Source organism: Equus asinus, chromosome 2 (genome assembly GCF_041296235.1).
Source record: "Equus asinus isolate D_3611 breed Donkey chromosome 2, EquAss-T2T_v2, whole genome shotgun sequence".
NCBI classification, from domain to species: Eukaryota; Metazoa; Chordata; class Mammalia; order Perissodactyla; family Equidae; genus Equus; species Equus asinus.
Window position 1 is genome coordinate 51,692,154 of NC_091791.1, and position 20,274 is coordinate 51,712,427.

At 34.3% G+C, this 20,274-nt stretch overlaps 1 protein-coding gene across 1 annotated transcript in view; it reads left to right on the forward strand.

Annotated features, from left to right (window-relative positions):
- CABCOCO1 (ciliary associated calcium binding coiled-coil 1) overlaps nucleotides 1–20,274 on the forward strand; it is a 120,821-nt gene that overhangs the window by 13,619 nt on the left and 86,928 nt on the right. The window contains exons 3-5 of the mRNA XM_044755607.2: nucleotides 2,330–2,499; nucleotides 15,749–15,893; nucleotides 20,195–20,267. Of these exons, the coding sequence (XP_044611542.1) occupies nucleotides 2,330–2,499; nucleotides 15,749–15,893; nucleotides 20,195–20,267 (388 nt within the window). The remainder of the gene's footprint in view (nucleotides 1–2,329; nucleotides 2,500–15,748; nucleotides 15,894–20,194; nucleotides 20,268–20,274) is intronic.

Genomic DNA, 20,274 nt, shown 5'->3' on the forward strand with positions numbered 1-20,274 from the left:
CAAAGTATTGGGTGAGGTAGTATTTTATTTTCTACACAGATAGCCAATTCTTCCAGCAACAATTTTGAAGAGTTCATACTACCGTCATTGATTTGAAATACTACCTCTGTCATATACCTATTTTCAATATATGCTAGGTCTATTTCTGGGCTTTCCATTCCTTTGGCCTATTTGTTGATCCCATTAAAATACCACAGGTTTTTATCACTATAGAAGTTTTCTTACTGACTTTCACTTGAGTTAATGATATTATACATTAAACATAGAAAAATAAGTCTTGCTGACTGATATCCACTGCAAATTGAAGACACCTGGCTGGTAATGTAACCTCCCATCCCCCTTCACATCTGCATCTAGCAGTTGCTTTGTGGGCTTGACAAAATGTATCAGGATGCTTTTAGTTGCATGTAACATAAAAAACTGATCATTGACTTGAAAGTATACACACACTTACATACACACACATACATATATATGAAATATCACATAACAGGATGTTGAGAGATTGATTCCAGAATTGATTGACTCAAGGCCTCAATAGTATCAAAAGATGAGGCTTAATCTTAGGACTGATTTTTCTTATGGTTATAAGATGACTGCTAGGAGCAATTAAAGCTACTTACTTGTTCTCTGTACTTTTGTTCCACAGAACAAAATGAACTTCACCATTAGTTACAAATTAATTATAACAGTTTAGAAGAGTGCCCACTGTAGACCGCTAACTATTATAGAGAATGCCAAATACTAAATGGCATTGTAAGGCATTATGGGAAGGGGGATGAGATCACTCTGATTGGCTTAGGAGAATCAGAGCTCACTTTCAGGTTGAGGTCCGTCCTGATACCACTATAGATGAAATGGACGTTAGAGAGTTAGTTAAACATAACGCTGGCTTTATTTGTTCCCAAACTTGTTTAATCCTGCTCTATTTATTATTCTGATCATATAGTTTATTTCAATATTATGAATAAGGACTTCCTTTCTTTAAAACAATGTCAGTATAAGGTTGTTACACACACACACACACACTACCTCGCAAATAATATATAAACAACAAGGAAATACCAATTCCACCTTTATCCAAAAGAATTCTGAAAGCCCAAACCACAAAATGCGAGGAGGACTGCCAGGAGCATTCCGGATCAAGCAGAAGGGCAGGAGAAAGTACAGAGAGGATACACATGATTGAAGATCTTAGAATGAGCTAAAAAATATACTTATTCTTCCAGGTAAGGATAAAACCCTCAAGTGCTGTTCCAAGAAACTTTATGTGAAACAGCAGGATCAGGATGTACAAGTCTGGACAGATACTTCCCATATTTACGAGAAATAGATTGTTTACATGATAGTAAAGAGAACCAATCCTACTTTTTTTCTGTTTCCCCACTAATTTAAAAACGAGTGAAAACTAGAATAATTGACACAAACTTACTTCATACAGAAAATAGCTTCTAACATGGCCAAGTATGAGTACTGAACAAGGAATGTGCATACAAAGACATTACAAGAAAAAAATAATTGAAGAATAGGAAAAAGAACCGACAGGCAAAGAGAATATGACAGAAAAATATAGCCATGAGCAGACAAAAAATATGGTCAAATATTTATGAATTAAAAAAAAATTTTGAAGCAATCACAACGAGAGCATAAAACAGAGATATGAAAACTCAAGGAAGAGATACTAAGAAATAAAAGGTGATAAAACACATTTTAAAAAGTAGAAAAGGAAAGATCTTGCAGAGGTGAAATTTATAAGCAGCCCCAGGGAGAATGAACACTGCTGAAAACTCTAAGGGACATAGAAGACGGAAATGAGAAAAGTATATAAAGAGAAAAAGAAATAAATTTGAAAAAATATTTTGCAGGTTAGAGAGAAAATTATAGCTGTAGAAAATTTGAGTAAAATGTATACAATTGGGATTCTTTGAGAAAGAAAACAGAGCGAATATTTAATAATCTAGTTCCGGAACATTGTCAGAAATAAACTTGATTGTATAAATGGGAGAAGACACTGCATGCCAGAGAAAAAAATACTAGTAAGCTGCTATACTTCAAAGATGGAAGAAGGAACAAGACAAAAAAGGAGAGAAGGAGAATTAGAAGAAGAATAAAGAAGTGGAGGAAGAAGACCAAAAGAGGTTGCTCTCTCTTTCTGTTTCTCCTTTGAATGTCATTTTGGACTTAGGATTTTAATATAACTATGACTATTTTTAGATTATGGGCATTATTGAATTTTCATTCAAAAAAAATCTATGTTTTCAAAACTTAGAAAAGGAACTGTTCAATATGTAATCTGATTTTAATATATGGATTTTTCTTTTTGTTACAGAAAACTGGAAAAGTTTTTGAATTTCAAAAATCTTCAAACCTGTTTAAAGGAAGCCATCCTACTAGATTATTATGTATCTGGATTTTTGTGGGCTAGAGGAATGGACTTTTCTATTATTCAATATTCAAAATTTATGACTTTACTAGATATGTTACTTCATAATCTTAGAAGTAAGTACAGTATTTTTCTCTCTTTTTAAGAAAAGAAAATTTAGTCCACCATCTAAATTAATGTTTTAAGCAAAATTTCCTAATTTTATTGTAATTCCTTCAGTGAAAATTATGTTTTCTTCCTGGGTGTAGCAAAGATGTAGTTTATATATTAAATTGTAAAACTTCAAATAGTACTTAACAAGGGCAAAGTTCTCTTGATAATTAATTTGCCAAAGATATGTCAATTTCATTTTGAAATCTTATCAGTGCTATCCATCCCCAAAATGTCAAGTAGAAAGTTCAGATTTATTTAGGTATTTTTTTATTGTTTGAGCTGTTTCATCTCATCTTACCTGTAAGTATTACTGGGATGTCTCAGAATGACTGAAAACAGGAGGTACTTTGGTCAATATCAAAACCCTATTAAATAGACTTCACTCACATACACTTAGATTTTGTGATTTTTTTCTTAGACCACATTGAAATGACTTACTACAGGAAATTTGGAAATTCTTCCTTGGAGCAATTTTATTTATTTATTTATTTTTTTTTTTAAGATTGGCACCTGGGCTAACAACTGTTGCCAATCTTCCTTTTTTTTTTTAAGGATTTGCACCTGGGCTAACAACTGTTGCCAATCTTTTTTTTTTTTCTTCTGCTTTATTTCCCAAACCCCCCCTGTACACAGTTGTATATCTTAGTTGCAGGTCTGTCTAGTTGTGGCATGTGGGACACCGCCTCAACGTGGCCTGACGAACGGTGCCATGTCCAGGCCCAGGATCCAAACCCTGGGCCGCTGCAGCGGAGAGGGCGAACTTAACCACTTGGCCACGGAGCCGGCTCCCCTTGGAGCAATTTTAAATGTACTGACTTTTGTTTGAGACTAAGTAGAATTGCTTCTTGGAAGAAGGAAAAGAAGGAAATCTACTTATTTATTAACTCGGTGTGCTAGGCACTTGTTTGGTTCTAATCTTTAACGTACGTTCTTGAACCTCAGAGAAGCTCCTGCAGGGAAGTGTTAGGACCACTATCTCAGACTTGAGCAAGCAGTCCAGAGAGCAAGGTTGCACAGCTGGTAACTGGCAGAGCTGAACTTAAATCTCAGACTGTAGAACCAAAAGGCCACAAGCACACTACCTGGTAAAGGTGTTTGTGTCTCAATGGAAAGATGTGACTGTGTCCATTAGAAGGCAACTTCTTTCTTTTCTTTTTGGTTGTTTGCTTGTTTTTAGTTTATTTTCTTCTTTTTCTTTTAATTGGGCAGATAGAAACCTTGCTCCTCCTAAAGAATTGTTACCATCATCCTAGCAAATTTTGTGGGTACCTTGTGGTCACACAAAATCTATTCTGTTCTGCGTATCAATTTCTAACTACACAGAGGCAGGGGAAATTTTAAGTGAGTTAGCAAAACCTAGAGGAGCCACTCATGCCCTAGGCACCCTTCCTGCTCGTAGTTGCCCTTTACAAGGGAAGAATTGGTAGTTCTTGTATGTGAGGAGAAGAAATCATTATTTTCTTCTCTGTAAGTGGGAGAATTTCATCTTTTACTTAGGTACGTAGTGCCACGTTAAAGATAAATAGCTGTACCAATAGAAGAAAAAATAATTATACTTTAGAATGAAAAACTGGTATGATGTTAACTGACTGATTTCAAATTATCCTGCACATGGAAAACATGGTATAAAGCTAAAACAAAAACCGAAGTCTCAGGTAGCTAGTCTTGAGAATTCAGTCTTTTCCAGTACTTCATTAAAGATGCATATTTTATTATTAAGATGCCTAATAAGTAATATAATATTATTTGAATTTCAATTGTTAAACTACAACCTTCCAAAAAAAGAATTCTTAGTAAATCATCAAAAAGACAGACTTTGGCTGGGTTTTTTTCCCTCATGACATAAATATTTATGGAATCTCTGAGTACTACATATCTTGAAATATATTCTTTCAACATCATTGCCAAAATTACTCAGCAAACAAAGAACTATGCAAATCTCAACTTGCATGGAAAATAATAAATAGATACCAACAATAAGATAAAATGGGTATTGAGATTATATGTGAGACTTCAAAACAGCTATTATAAAAGTGCTTAAATGAACAGTTACAAATATTATTGAAACACATATTAAAGTATAAAGAATCAGGAATGAAATGAGGTGTATAGAGAAGAAACAAATGGGAATTTTAGGACCACAAAATACAATAACCAAAATTAAAATCTCACTGGATGGAATTAATAGCAGAATGGAGAGGAAACAATGGAAAAATCAGTGAACTTGAAGACAGAGCAATAGAAATTATCCAATCTGAACAATATAGAGAAAAAAGGACTGGCAAACAAATGAACAAAACCTCAGGGACCTGCGGGACAACCAAAGTTCTAATATACAACTCTTCAGAGTCCCAAAAGGACAGGAGAAAGAGTAGAGTTCTGAACAAACATTTGAAGAAATAATGGCTGAAAACCTCCCAAATTTGGCAAAAGATTAAACCTATAAATTCAAGAAGCTGACTGGACCACAAACAAGGTAAACAAAAAGGAAAACATTACCAACCAACTGGATCTAATTGACATTTACAGAACAGTTCATCCCAAAACAGCAGAATAGTCATTCTTTTCAAGTTTACATGGAACATTCACCAAGGTGGATCTATCCTGGGTCATACAACAACCTGAAATTTAAAATAATTGAAGTCATACAAATATGTTCTCTAGCCACAATGGAATTAAACAAGAAATTAATATCAGAGATATGTCAGGAAAATCTCCGAACACTTGGATATTAAAAACACAATTCTAAATAGTCCATGGGTCAAAGAAATTCTCAATAGATATTAGAAAAGATTTTTGGTAAATGAAAATGAAAATAAAACACGTGAAAATTTGTGTGGTGCAGCTGAGCCAATGATAAGAGGGAAGTTTATTTCATTAAATGCTTGTATTAGAAAAGAAAAAAGTCTAAAATTAATAATGTAAGTTTAAACCTTAGGAATCCAGTAAAATAAAAAGCATCAATCAAGCAGAAAAGAAATAATAAAGAACAGAAATCAATAAAGTTGAAAACATAAAGCCAATAGAGAAAATCAATTAAACCAAAATCTGGATCTTTGAAAAGGTCAATAAACTTGAGAAACATGAAGCAAAACTGATGAAGGAAAAAAGATAGAAGGCAAAGATGATCATTATCAGGTAAAAAAATGAGATATTACTGCAGACCCTGCAGATTTTTAACAGGATAGTAAGAGAATACTGCTTATGTACATAAATTAGAAAAGAAAAAGGAAAGGGACCAATTCCTCAAAAACTATAACAAAACTCACCCAAGATGAAACAGATAACCTGATAGTCCTGTAACTATTTAAGAAGTTAACAGGGCCGGCCTGGTGGCGCAGTGGTTAAGTTCGCACGTTTCACTTCGGTGGCCTGGGGTCTGCCAGTTCAGATCCTGGGTGCAGACTTGGCACTGCTTGGCATGCTGTGGTAGGCGTCCCATATACAAAGTAGAGGAAGATGGGCACGAATATGAGCTGAGGGCCAGTCTTCCTCAGCAAAAAGAGGAGGATTGGCTGCAGATGTTAGCTCAGGGCTAATCTTCCAAGGACAAAAAAATAAACTTTAAAAAAAAAGAAGAAGTTGAATTTGTTGCTAAAATCTGGGGGAAAAAATCTGCAGGCCCAGATGTTTTCACTGGAAAATTCTATCAAACATTTCATGAAGAAATACCACCAATTGTGCATAATCTCTTCCAGAAATAGTAGAGAAAAGAACTCTCCTTAACTCATTTTTGAGGCTAGAATTATCTTCATACCAAAACCCAACAAAGACAATGAAAGAGAGAAAGAGGAAGGAGGAAGTGGAGGGGCCAGAGGAGGACTACAGACCAATATCCCTCAGGAACATAAATTTGAAAATTCTCAACAAAATATTGCCAAAATGAATCAAGCAATATATTAGAAAAATAATACACACGACTAGTTGGGATTTATCCCAGAAATTCAATACTGGTTCACTATTTGGAAATCTCATCAGTGTAAATAGTCTAAAGAAAAAAAACCACATGATCATATAAATAGATGCAGAGAAAGCCTTTGACTAAATACAACATCCATTCATTTTTTTTTTTAAAAAAAGAAACTGTCAGAAAACTGAGAAAAGAAGTGATATTCCTCAACCTCATAAAAGACAGCTATAAAAAACCTAAAGCTACCATCATACTTAGTGGTGAAAAACCAAATGCTTTCCCCATAAGATCAGAGTCAAGGCAAGAATGTCTGCTCTCAACTCTCCTATTCAGCAAGGGACTGGAAGTCTTAGCAATAAGTGCAATATGGTAAGAAAAAGAAATAAAACACATGCAGATGAGAAAGGAGGAAATAAAACAGTCCCTGTTCTCAGATAAAATGATTGTTTCTATAAAGAAATTACTCAGAATCAAAAAAAAAATCTTAGAACTAATGAGTTTAGCAAGGTTGCAGGAATAAGGTCAAAACAAAAGTCAGTTGTATTTCAGTATACTAACAATATGCAATGGATATCAAAATTTTAACAAATAATGTTTATAATAGCTAAAAAAATAAAAGAAAGAAGTACTTAAGCATAAATCTAACAAAAAAATACAAAATTGGGGCTGGCCCAGTGGCGCAGCAGTTAAGTGCGCATGTTCTGCTTCGGCAGCCCAGGGTTCGCTGTTTTGGATCCGGGGTGCGGACGTGGTATCACTTGGCAAAAGCCATGCTGTGGTAGGCATCCTACGTATAAAGTAGAGGAAGATGGGCATGGATGTTAGCTCAGGGCCAGTCTTCCTTAGCAAACAGAAGAGGATTGGCAGCAGATGTTAGCTCAGGGCTAATCTTCCTCAAAAAAAAAAAAAAATACAAAATCTATATGCTAAAAACTACAAAATTATGATAAAAGAAATAAAACCTAAATAAATTGAAATAGTGTTCTTGGATTAGAAATCTCCACGTGGTAAAGATGTCAGTTCTTCCTGAATTGATCTGTAGATTTAATTCAGTCTCAATCCAAACCCCAGCAGGATTTTTTTCTAGACATACCCAAGCTGATTTTAAAATTTTTATGGAAAGGCTAAGGACCTAGAGTAGGTAAAACAACTTTGAAAAATAGGAATAAAATAGCATAAATGATCCCACATAATTTTAAGACTTACTATAAAGTTACAGTAATAAAGTCAATGTGGAATTGGTGAAGGGATAAACATTTAGATCAATGGAACAAAGATAGAATTCAGAAATAGACTCACACAAAAATGGTCATCTGAATTTTTTAAATAAATACGTGAAAGCAATTCAGTGGAACAGGGTAGACTTTTCAACAAATGCTGAAACAGCTCCTCCTCTACATTAAAAAAAATATACCTCAACTTAAACTTTTCATTTGATACAATTAACTCTGATTATATCATAGATATAAATTCAAAATATAAAACTATAAATCTTTTAGAAGAAAACATAGGAGAAAATCTTCATGACATGGAGTTTTCTGAGAAGTTCTTAGACATGATCCTCAAAACGTGATCTGTAAAAGAAAAAAATTGATAAATTGGCCTTCATTAAATTTTAAAACTTTTGTTTTGTGAAAGTCATTGTTAAAAGAATGAAAAGACAAGCTACAGATAGGGAAAAATATTTGCAAATCACATATCTGACAAAAGACTTTATAATATATAAAGAACTCAATAATAATAAAACAAATAATCCTATTAAAAATGCACAAAAGCATCAAAACCTGTAACTCCTGTCTAACCATGAGGAAAACAGAAGACGAACTCAAATTGAGGAACAATGTACAAAATGTCTGACCAGTACTCCTCAAACTGACAAGGTTATCAAAAACAAGAAATCTGAGAAACTAGGAGAACCTCAGGAGACATGGCTACTAAATGTAATATGGTATCCTGGAGGGGATCCTGGAACAGAAAAAGGACAGCAAGTAAAAACTAAGTAAATCTAATAAAATATGGACTTCAGTTAGTTATAATATATAAATGTTGGTTTACTGGTTGTAATATATGTACATTATAATGTAAGATGTTAAAAATAAGAGAAACTGTGTGTGGGGTATGCAAGAACCTAGGTACTATTTTTGTAATTTTTCTATAATTATAAATCTATTCTAAAATAAAGTCTATCTTTTTTAAAAAAATTAGCAAATAATTTGAACAGACACTTCACGAAAGACGATATAAAGATGGCAAATAAACACATGAAAAGGCCTTCACCATCGTTAGCCATTAGAGAAATGTAAGTTAAAACCACTACGATACCACTACACACCTATTGAATGACTAAAGTAGAAAATACTGATAATACCAGCGTTGACAAAGATAGAGAGCAGCTAGGACTCTTATACTTCGCTTATGAAAAGGCAAAATGGCACAGCCACTCTGGAAAATGGTTGGCAGTTTCTTATGAAATTATATGACCTATCAGTCCCACTTCTAGGAATTACTCTAAAGAAAGGAAAACATATGTTCACACAAAAACCTGTTCATGAATGTTTTGTAGCAGCTCTATTCATAAGTGCTGAAAACAATCCAAATGTCTGTCAATAGGGCAACAGATAAACAACCATGGTATATCCACGCCATGAACGTAAATGGAACACTGCTTAGTAATAAAAATGAATAAACCATGATACACGCAACAATTTGTATAAATCTCAATAGCATCATACTGAGTTAAAGAAGTCAGTTTTAAGATTGTGTACTGTACGATTACATTTATAGGACATTCTAAAAAGATGCCGCTAGAGAGATGGAGAACAAGTCAATGGTTGCCGGAGGCTGGGGTGCAGAGAGGACATGAAAGGATAGCCTGAGGGAGTTTTTGGAGGTGATGTAACTATTCTGTATCCTAATTGTGGTGGGGTTGGTTACATGATCTACACAAGGGTTCAAATTCATAGAACTATAGACCAAAAGAAAAGTCAATTCCACTGGACGATAATTTTTTAAATATTTACTTATAAAAAGAAAGAACAGATATAGTGAAAGAAAAAATATATAATTTTAACAAGAAAGAGAAACTACCTAGGAATAAATTTAGAAAAGAGATGTGCAAGTCCTATATGAAGAAAACCTCAAAGCAGTTGTAAAGGTCACAAAGGAAGTTTTAAACATTTGGAAAAAACTTACAACTTTCTGTGAAAGACTCAACACGATAAAGATTCTAAATCTCATCATGTTAATTGACAATATTAATGTTCCATTGAAAATACCAACAGTTTTTGTCGATGTTTTTGCCTGGGATGGGTTACTAAGCAAGGTGATTCTAACGAAAATAGGGAAAATAAACAAATACGAATAGCCAGAAAAACTTTCTTTAAGAAGTGTAATAAGCTATAACATATTTTGTTATTATAATATTAGTAATGGTGTTATAAAATCTCTAATATTTGAACACGATGGTGAATGACTAAATAGATGGACCAAAGGAATAGAACAGGTTTAGAAGTACACCCAAGCATCGGAATTCAGTACTTGATATAATGACATCTCAAACCTGTGGTGAAAAGATGTACTATTCAATAAATAATATTGGGACACCTGGGTATCCATCGAGAAAAAAAAAATAAAATAAAACTGGATCCAGAGCTCCCTGTCTTTAAACCAGAATACATTCCAAATGGATCAGATACTTAAATGTCAAATAAATGGAACTATAAAAATGTTAGAGGAAAACATGGGTTAATTTCTTTACAACGTTGGATGGGGAAGACCTTTATAATTATGCCTCAAAATTCTGAAGCCATAAAGAAAAGGATAGTTAAATTTGATTTTTAAAAGTCAAAAGTCTGCAAAGAAAAAATACTGAAAGAAAAATCAAAAAAAGAATAAGAAACTGGAGAGATTATTGCATATGGATATGACTAAATAAATTACAAATGAAAAGTTCAGCCTTAAAGATAATAAGAAAATGCTAATTAAAACTACACAGAAATGCCATTTGTCACATATCAGAATGACAGAACTGTAAAATCATGGCAGCATTCTCAGCTGTCAAAGCTGTAAGAAAACAGTTGCTCTCCTCTATTGCTAATGGAAGTATACGTTTAAAAAACCCCTGTGGAGTGTAGGTTAGCAGCTATCTATCAAATTTACAAATGGGTTGTCCCTTTGACCCAGCAGTTCCACTTTTGGGAATTTATCCTCCATATTCACTTGCACACATGTAACCTGACATATGTAAAGTTACTCGTTGCAGAAACGTTTGTAAAAGCAAAGGATTAGAAACGTCAACTGGAGACACCAGTGTGAACTCATGTTTAACTTAATATAGTTACAGATGAATAGTTGTCTAGTTAACTGTACACGCATATATTTCTCAGTTCTGTCCACTGAGAGGGCCTGCAAGTAATGACATCCCAGTAGCAATGAGCATAGCCAGGACCCAGGTCTTGGTTTATAATTTCATTCTCGAATTTAAAAAGCCAGGGCTCCTTAGAGAAATGGCTGATTGCAGACGTGGAGCAGGGGACATGAAAGATGAGCCAGGGGCACCTTATAGTGGCCAAAGTAAGTGCTCAAAAATCAAAATGATGAGGGTGTGTCAAAGGAATAGAGAAGCCAACTTAAAAAGCTCCCAATGTCCAAAGTTGGAACAATTTGAACAAAAAAACAGAGTATTGAATTGTAATTCAAAGTATAAAATTAACATCCATGAATCCATACTGATATAAATTCATGATTGGATAAATAATTAACTGGGGTAAAATAGACAAATCTCCCATACAGAATTTCCAATAATTTATATAGACACTTCACCCTCAAGAAGTTAAACCCACACTCCCAACCACTTAAGTGTGGGCTGCACGTAGTGACTTTCTTCCAAAGAGGGCAGTATGGAAAGGAGGAAAAACTAACTTTACAGTGGAGTAACCTGACCAAGACTACCTCAGCCCATGATTAAGGTCAACACTGTTAGTGATAAGCCATGTTAAATAGCATGTACACTTGATATAACATGTTGAGAATGGCACTGTGGTCTTCCCCAAACCCTTAATCCCTGTCTAATCATGACAAAAATATCAGAAAAACTCAACTTGAAGGACATACCACAAACTATCTGACTAGTGCTTCTTAAAACTGTCAAGGCCATCAAAAACAAGGAATGTCAAGAAACTGTCACAGTCTAAGAAAGCATGACGACTAAATGTAATGTGGTATCCTGGATGGGATTTGGGGACAGAAAAAAGACTGTCATAAAAACTGAAGAAATCCAATGAAAGTATGAACTTAGATAATAATAAAGTACCGATATTTGTGCATTAGTTGTGCCAAATGCACCACAGCAAAGTTCATAGAGGAAACTGTGTATGGGGTATATGGGAACTCTCTGTAGTATTGTTACAACTTTTCTGTAAATCTAAAACTACTCCGAAATTAAAAGTTTATCAGTAGGGATTAGTCTATCCCTAAAATGGAATGCTATGCAGCTGCAAAAAGGAAAGAATGAGGAAGCTTTCTACGTATTGTATGGGGAACTGTATATTGTTATTGAATAAAGCAAGGTGCAGAATTGTTTGCTTTTGTTTGTAAAAGACAAAAATGAGAATTTATGTATCTTATTTGTTATATATAAACAGAAAATGCTAGGAATATTCAGGAAAAGCTAATCTTAAATTTTCTGTAGGGAAAGGTGTGGGGATTGGGCATGTGGGCAACAGGGGTTGGAGGAAGTCTTTTCACAATATATCTTCACGTATATTTTTTGAACTAGGTGAACATATCACCTATGCGAAACATTAAATTGTAAAAAAGAATATATGACATGAACAGTCCCAAGCTTCACAACCTGTGAGCTGTCTTCACAAACTAGAAACAGAATGAAGTAAAAAAATGTTCATGAATCTCACATTCCAAATTTGACATGATATTTCCATTTTAAACTTTGCATAACTTATAATGACTCAAGAATATTTCATTTATGTGAAACTTTACATTGTTGATATCAGTTCAAAAATGAATTTTTAACACTTGAGTAGGATCCATCCAACTACTCCTAAACCAAGAGAAAGTGAGAGTACGTATGTAAAACCTAACCAGAAAAAATGCAAGGGATCTAGTTTTTCCTGTTGGCAGGAAAAAAACGTCCCCTTAAACCTCTAAACCTAACAAGGTTATAGTTATCCTCAGGAAAGGACGCAATCTTAGCCAAGGGTGCCAGGGAAGGAGGTAAGCTCGTGTTGATGTTTAAACTAAGAGGTAGAGTCCTGAGCTCTCCCAGCCAGCAACAGCTCAACAGAAAAAGCACCGAAGAGCAGTTGGAGCTGTGAGCTGTCTTGTGGTCAGCCATTATAAATAAAATCCTAGTGTGGGAACTGCATTTTACACTGACCCGATTTCTGGCCTGTTTCTTGTCTCAAACATATGCGGCCTTATGTACAAGGCATTCTGCAGACAACCCACCTCAGATCAAATTGGATCAACCAAAAGATTATGGAACATAGGATTTGTATAGTTATCTTAACAATATACATTTGAGGGTCTAATATTTCCAGGGACTGACCAAGGACCAGCTTTCAAGTATTGAATAGACTGGGTATTGGGCCTCCATCCAGGTCCATGGGCCTAGATTGATTTCCCTGTATATAACGTGAATGTTAGTAAATAACCATAGTATAGTTTTTAGTTCTATGAAATTGAATTGTTTTCCCCCAAACAGGAATGATAATAATAATAATAGGTACCATTTGTGTAGGATTAACTTGTGCCAGTCATAGTGCCATTTGCTTTCCAAATACCGTCTGATTTAATTCACACACAACCTTGTGAGATACTTCTATTTTTATCCCCATTTTAAATATGAGAAAAATAAATGAGATTCAGAGAGGTTAAATAACTCCTTAAGGTCACAAAGGTCAACCCCAGTGAGTAACAGCCCATCCTCCTGACTACTGCATGAAATGTGCCTGGCTTTGGGTTGAGTTCTAGAAAGCACTATTCATGTGTAATACGCTAGTATGTGTATTTTTTCAGTTTAGCAGGAGTTTCACCTGCATTTCTAATGTGATCCTTACCACAGCACTATAATTTTGAAAATTGGTATTATTCTCACTTACAGTTAAGGAAAATCAAGCTTAGATCACCTAGCTAGTAAGCGGCAGTTATGAGGTACGAGCTGAAGTCTTCCAACTAATTATAAGTCTAGTGTGTTCTTTTTTATTACCCTAAAATTTCAAAGATAAATTTTATTTCTAACAGCCCTTACTATTTAAATGGTTTAATCTTTCATGTTTTAATCACATCACTAAATGTGATTTTTAAAAGAGCAAATATTTCACTCAGATAAGTAAAATGATAACTTTCCTAATTTTTTAAGCCATTATCTATAGAAAGACATTAGACATAGAAAAACAGTTTTAAAGAGTCAGTGATATTTCAACATAAGGAAATAGTCATATAAATGTATTTTTGTGCCTGATAAGTATAATTATATCTAGAATTATAATCAATTATCTAAGAGTTTCTTTTTTCTCTGTCTCTAATTAATACCATTTTATTAATAAAATGATTCAGGCTTTTAATCCATTCATTTCTAAATTGCTTTTATCCAATTATTTTTCATTTCTGAAGTTACTCCCACCATTTCCAAAAGAAGTTTATCATGGAAAAAGAAATATACAATAATAATTGAGCTCCACTTAGAATGATATAGGAAAGCCTAGTTATCCAGCAATAATCTATGTGTCTGACATACGTGAAAGATGATCTGCAGGGAGGCCATAAGAACTGGGCCAATTGTCATTCATTAAACCAGATTTTGATTGTTATATAGGTTTTTGCTTTTTTCTAATTCCTACAAGTAGAAAAGAATCTAGACTAAACAAAGTACAAGTAAGTGTGTATAGTGTCTTCCTAAAATTTTACTCTACTGTCATTTTGTTAGTAATTTGGGGTTATAGCACTTACATCCCAGAAAGAAAGAGGATCTGTGTACTCGGGAAGTGGCTGGGTCCAACAATCAGCCTACGTTCTCCTAACTCCTCTGCATTCTCCCCTCTTACCTCCTTGAAAAATCCACTCCATTAGCAAGAAGTGGAAAGTTTACTGATGGTTTCCTGAGAGACAGACAGATTTGGTTGGGATTGGGAGGGTGGCGTTCACATTGAACAGCATAATTCTCCCCAAAGCCTTCATCCAGGCCCCCAGCTGACATTCGCTTCCCCCAGGCAGCCAGTCCAACTTCATTTTTTTGCTAGAGCCATTCAACTCTCCACGTCCAGGCTCTCCAGCTTTATGTCTATACACCATCACTTGTCAGCAGATAAAGGACACTATGGACACTCCAGTTACCCAGATTCATCCTCAGGGCATTGGAAGCGATGTGTGTGTGTGTATTATCAACAATATTTGCCTGCCACAAGTAAAAAAGAGCATAATATAACCAAACATGAAAAGAAGATGGAAATTAATATTTGTATTATAGACACTATAAAAGTTAAATCTAGGCATTTATCTACTTTTTTTCCATCTGGACAAATGCCATAGAAGATGGTGTTGCTTTGTTGTTTGTTTCTAGTTGCCAAAGAATAGATCACAATCATCGAACTTGTTCATTTTTGGTAATGGTGGCAAAGTGGTGTCAGTGTCACTGTTTTTGCACTGTCATCTGGCTCTCACCACCATCACCAGGCATACATTGGAGAAACAGCTTACATAAGCTATAAGTCTGTAGCTTGGAAAAGAAAAAAATATCTTGATGTTTTACATAAAAATCCATATTTCTGGCATTTACTGAAAATCTGCAGGCCCAAATTCCCACATGGTAACAATCAGCTAAAGCCAAGTGTGGGTCGACTCTGTTCATTTGCATTTTGAGCTCTGAGTTCAGCTCTGCTGTCTACAGTCACTGAATCTACCAAGCAGGCCTTCCACATCAGCTAATCCAACCAACTTTTTTGTCATTTCTATGTATGTTCTTATTCTAAGATTGAAAAAAAAATTTATTCTTTTCCATTTTAAAGAAATCTTTAAATAGATTTTGAATTTGTTTTTGCATCTTAAAATGGAAAACTCTTTAGACGATTGTGTAGCATTACAGTAATTTTCTGTTGTTGGATGTGTCAGCTACTATTCTTTTACACGAAGTGTAATTATTAATTTATCATAAATAAACAATAGTTTTACCATTTGTCCTCAGAAATATTAAAAAAGTAAATTTTTACACATCTTGGATTATTATTATTTTGTTTCCAAAACATCTATCAAAATAATGCTTATGACTTCTCTGGATTCTATTTCAGCACTGCGTATGTCATTAGAAGACAGCTTAAAATGGCTTGGAGAAGTTATGGCTGAAATAGGACCATCCCATTCACAAAAAAATGAAGCATGGAATATCTTTGATGTAAAACAAGCCAATGCTATCATTGATTACTTAAAAGTCAGGTATGGACTTTTTTTCAGTAGCATTTATTTTTCATTTCATACCTTCTAGAAAATGTCTATTAAATAGAAATTAATTCAGTTTTTTGCAAAGTTAGACATTTACAGAATTTATGCAGTAATAAACCCAACCCATAATTAATTAATATTTAAATCTTCCATCCAATAAGTAAAAGTCAGGACATTAAATGTTTTGGCTAACCTTGCATTCTTAAAAGAAGGTTTGTGTTTGGTAAGTATAATTTCATCTAGAATTATAATAAATTACCTAAGAATTTCATTTTCCTCTGAATCTCTAATTAATACCATTTTATTAATAAAATAATTCTTTCAGATTAATCAAGACTTGATTACAATAGACTCTATATTTAGGTTGTTGGCCTTCACATCAAAATTTTACATTTTAAAGAGAAACATTCACTTCTGTTTAAACATTTACTTTAAATGCTTTGTATCAGAAATTAAAGAGATTTATGTACATATTTCCTCAAATTTATTATGTGCCTGAAATATTTTGTAGTATTGACCAATTAAACTCATTAAGTTTTTCTTTCTGCTTAGAAAATGGTGGTGGATGGAGGGAAAGTATTTTTTATTACAGTGATTCTTCATCGGTGAACTAAGAAATCTGTCTTTTTATATAATCTGTCACAAGGTCTGCATTGGAGTCATGCATCTCTCCCAAAGGACACTTTGAGAGTTTGCAAATATTTAAACAAGAGTGGGTAAAAAAATCTTTCTTTTGCGTAACTAAAAGCTTCTGCAGAATATCTTTTTTCCTCTAATACTAAATGCTGCAGTGTTTTCCAACTTTAAATTTTAAAATTCCAAAATAAAAGGTGCTGCATGATGTCCTAGACATGCTCGTGATTTGTTTGGCAAGGATCCTGGTTGTAGTCTGGAAGCTTTTTAAATATTAATGTGTTTAATATGATAAGGTTTATGTGCTGGTTTCTGGCATGAATTAATAATGGTACATGATATAATGTTTTTCTATATAGCATTTGGTATAATATGATTTCTTAATATAAAAACATACCTCCTAATGTGTGTCTCTCACTGAAAGCCGCAGTAGTCTTCATAATCAATTAGAGTAAAGCACAGTCCTTATGGGGGTGGGGGGAGGGAGTGGAAATCCAGAGCTGGAGGAGAACCTGTTCCCCAAGGTCTTTCTGCCCATCGGGGTTTGGGAATCACTGGGTGAGGGGAATTCTCTGCAGGTTTGTATAGCATCCTTCTTTCCCTTCTCTCTCTATGTATTTGAACCTGCCAGGTCTCTCTTGCAGAACACATTTTTCAGCTGAGCTCTAAGCCCAGGAGGTTTATAATGGGCACTGGTTCTGATAGTTAACTATAGTCCCAAAAACCATGGCAGGCGCCGCCATGACACCTTCTAGATGGTGAAAGATGGCAACTCTTTTTCTCTTTCATCTCATCTCTCTGGACATATGTTCATCAATGTATTTCTTGACATTTTATTTCAGAACATGGTTAAGTTAGGAGTGGGTATCAGTGTTAGTCACCATTAGATCCTAACCAGCATAAGTTCACCTGCCAAAAATCCCTAGTTTTACTTCTCAAAAAAAAAAAAAATTGAGATTAGTCACATAAAGTAAATCAGAACTATTTCTGATGCTGTTAAATCTTTATATTGTGATTCCAAAGAAATTATACATTTTAAATGTACTTGTTACAAAAAATAAAATATCAGTAGCATATCTGGAATCGATACTGAAATTGTGTAAAGAGAAATGTACTTTTCTACAACACCTGTTCAGAATGCCTCATAGGTCCACAAATGTAGGTTTAATGGCAGTTAAATCATATACTTTCCATTTTAATGACTATCAAGAAATTGTGTAAATAGGAAGCTAACTCAATTATCAAAAGTACAAGCATGTTTCAATTTAACTGGATACTAAATTTACTCAACTACTGAAAGCCCTTGTCAATTTAGGAAGAGAATTTTTTAGAAGATGACCCATAGCACATGAAACTTAACTGGCAATAAAAGTGAAATCTCATTTGATGCTGTTAATGGAGTCTCAATTTTATATTCTGTCATGTGTGTGTGATTTGAAAAAAAATACCAAAATTCCTCCCCAGCATTGCTGTAAGTACTGACTAATCTACTTGTGCAGTATCTACATTTGTATATGTTGTATAACATGTACAAATATAAATATAAATACTGTTGTAGCTTTTTAATACAAGACGTAATTTATATATATCTGGTCCAAGTACACTTCTGTCCTTGTGTATTCTGTCTATTCCCTGGGAATTAGGTGAAGGTCATGTGCACAGATACTCAATGTAAGAAAATCAGCACTGTCCGTCCATGCACAGCAGGGTATGGCACTTCCTGTCATGGAGCCAGATGTCTTGACCCATTTTCATTCTGAGTATTTTCCCTTTGATTTAGGACTAAGACAAGATGGATGACAAAATAGTCTAGGGGCTTGAGTCAGCCGGAAGTCTAAAGAAAGAGGGAGGAAATGTATACCCATAGCAGAAGTGTCACTTTGTTCCCATGGAAGGCCATCTGATAGCTCCTTGGTAAAGTTAGAGAACCGCCTCCAAGGTGGGGACTAGACTGAGGCAATGGAGGCAACTTGACCTGCCCCTGAGTAAGTGCATCCTTAGGTGCCTCCCTCCCCTTGTCCCTCTCACCCTAGTCCTGGCCTTGCCCCAGCCTTCCATCTTTGACCACTGCATCAAGGAAATGCATTTTATGTTCATTGTAAGAAATGGATTTCCCTTTTGGCATGGGACAATCTAATTCCTATATGCGATGAAGAGAATAAGGCTGAAAGATTATAAAATTGTAGGAAGGAAGCTTTATGAATTAACTTCAAGATGGAGAAAGGAAAATTTTACACTAGTTCACTGACAGGAAGCCAAGCTATTTCCAAAATGCGCTACACTCTTTAATTTTTCTACTCAAAATCAGTAATTGCCAGTGTAATATTTTTAACCTTAAAGCTTTCTCTAGGTAATCAATGCAAGGGAGGAAGAATTTGAATTTATTTTGCTTCATTGAATCATCAGACTTCACTAATCTTGATGTATTTCCTAGCCAACAAATCAAAGTAATGTCAAAAGCTAAGTTAGTTTTCTGAATGTTGATGACTAATTTGAATGTACAAGGGTTTTTGCTTTTCCAAAAAAAAAAAAATCCATGAGTGGGTCTGCACACCCATCACTTTTTAATGGATTGTGTTAGTAGTGAGATCAACTGCTAATATAACTCAGGGAGACCCAGCTGCCTGAGGATTTCTTCATTGATTTCAAATGAATTGAAACTTTGATCCATTACAGCATTCAGGAGAAGCCAATATTATACATGCTCTGTAGCTACATTTTGCAAATGTTAATTTCTCAGTTATATTAAAATCAATTTTCTTAAATAGCAAAAGGCACCAGAGTGAAAGAGAAACCACTAAGACACTTTTTTGTTCTTGGGCATTTTGCTGTATTATGAGTTTATTAATTTTCCCAACCAGCAGGAAGAGAATTAGAAAAATTCAAATATTATCACAAACAGGGTATTAGAAGTCAGCCCTTCAGTAAATTTTTCTCTCTCAATAATATATTGCTGAGATCTTTAAACTTACTAGAAATATTTGTTTCAGGGAACTCCTATCCTCTGTCTCTTTATAGTTTTTATACACTGACCACCTGGTCTTTAGAGTAGGAACTGAAGAAATTATCTTTCTTAAATTAATTCCTCTCTTTGATGTGTGATCAAATATCCTACGAGAAAATCAGACATCTTCTAAATGGATTTCAGTTCATGTTGCATCATTTTTCAGGTTTTATCAGAGATTAATTTAATCTCCAAACAGTTTGAGAATGTGAGAAGTAATTGATATGGAAGTATGTTATAGAATTCAGTGCCATTCGTGCCAGAGGAAATTGACTCCAGTTTGGAGCAAAATATGAAAAATACTGTGAAGTTTAGTGTTATTTATGGGCAGTGCATTATTTGGTTGTAAGCCAGGAAAAGTCAAGATGCAATATAATTACTGTCTTATCTCAAACTTATCCACTCATCACAGATTAATTTACTTGGTATTATGTTAGATACTGTGTGATGTTGTCAACATCTCAAAAAGTAAACTTTTACTTTCTTAGCATTTCTGGACAGTTTATTTTGGAACAAATGAGATGGCTAACACCATATTAGTGTTTGATATTTTTAGTTTGGTCAATATGAACAACTTTCCTTTAATAAGTACTCTTACATATTTGCTTTTTGTCCTGAAATAAATTTATCAGATTTGTACATTTATTTCATGTTTCAGCTTATTTCAACATTACAAGCTGTATGAGTTTCTCTTCTACTCTCCCAGGGAAGAAATTGTGATAGGAACTGAGGTAAGTA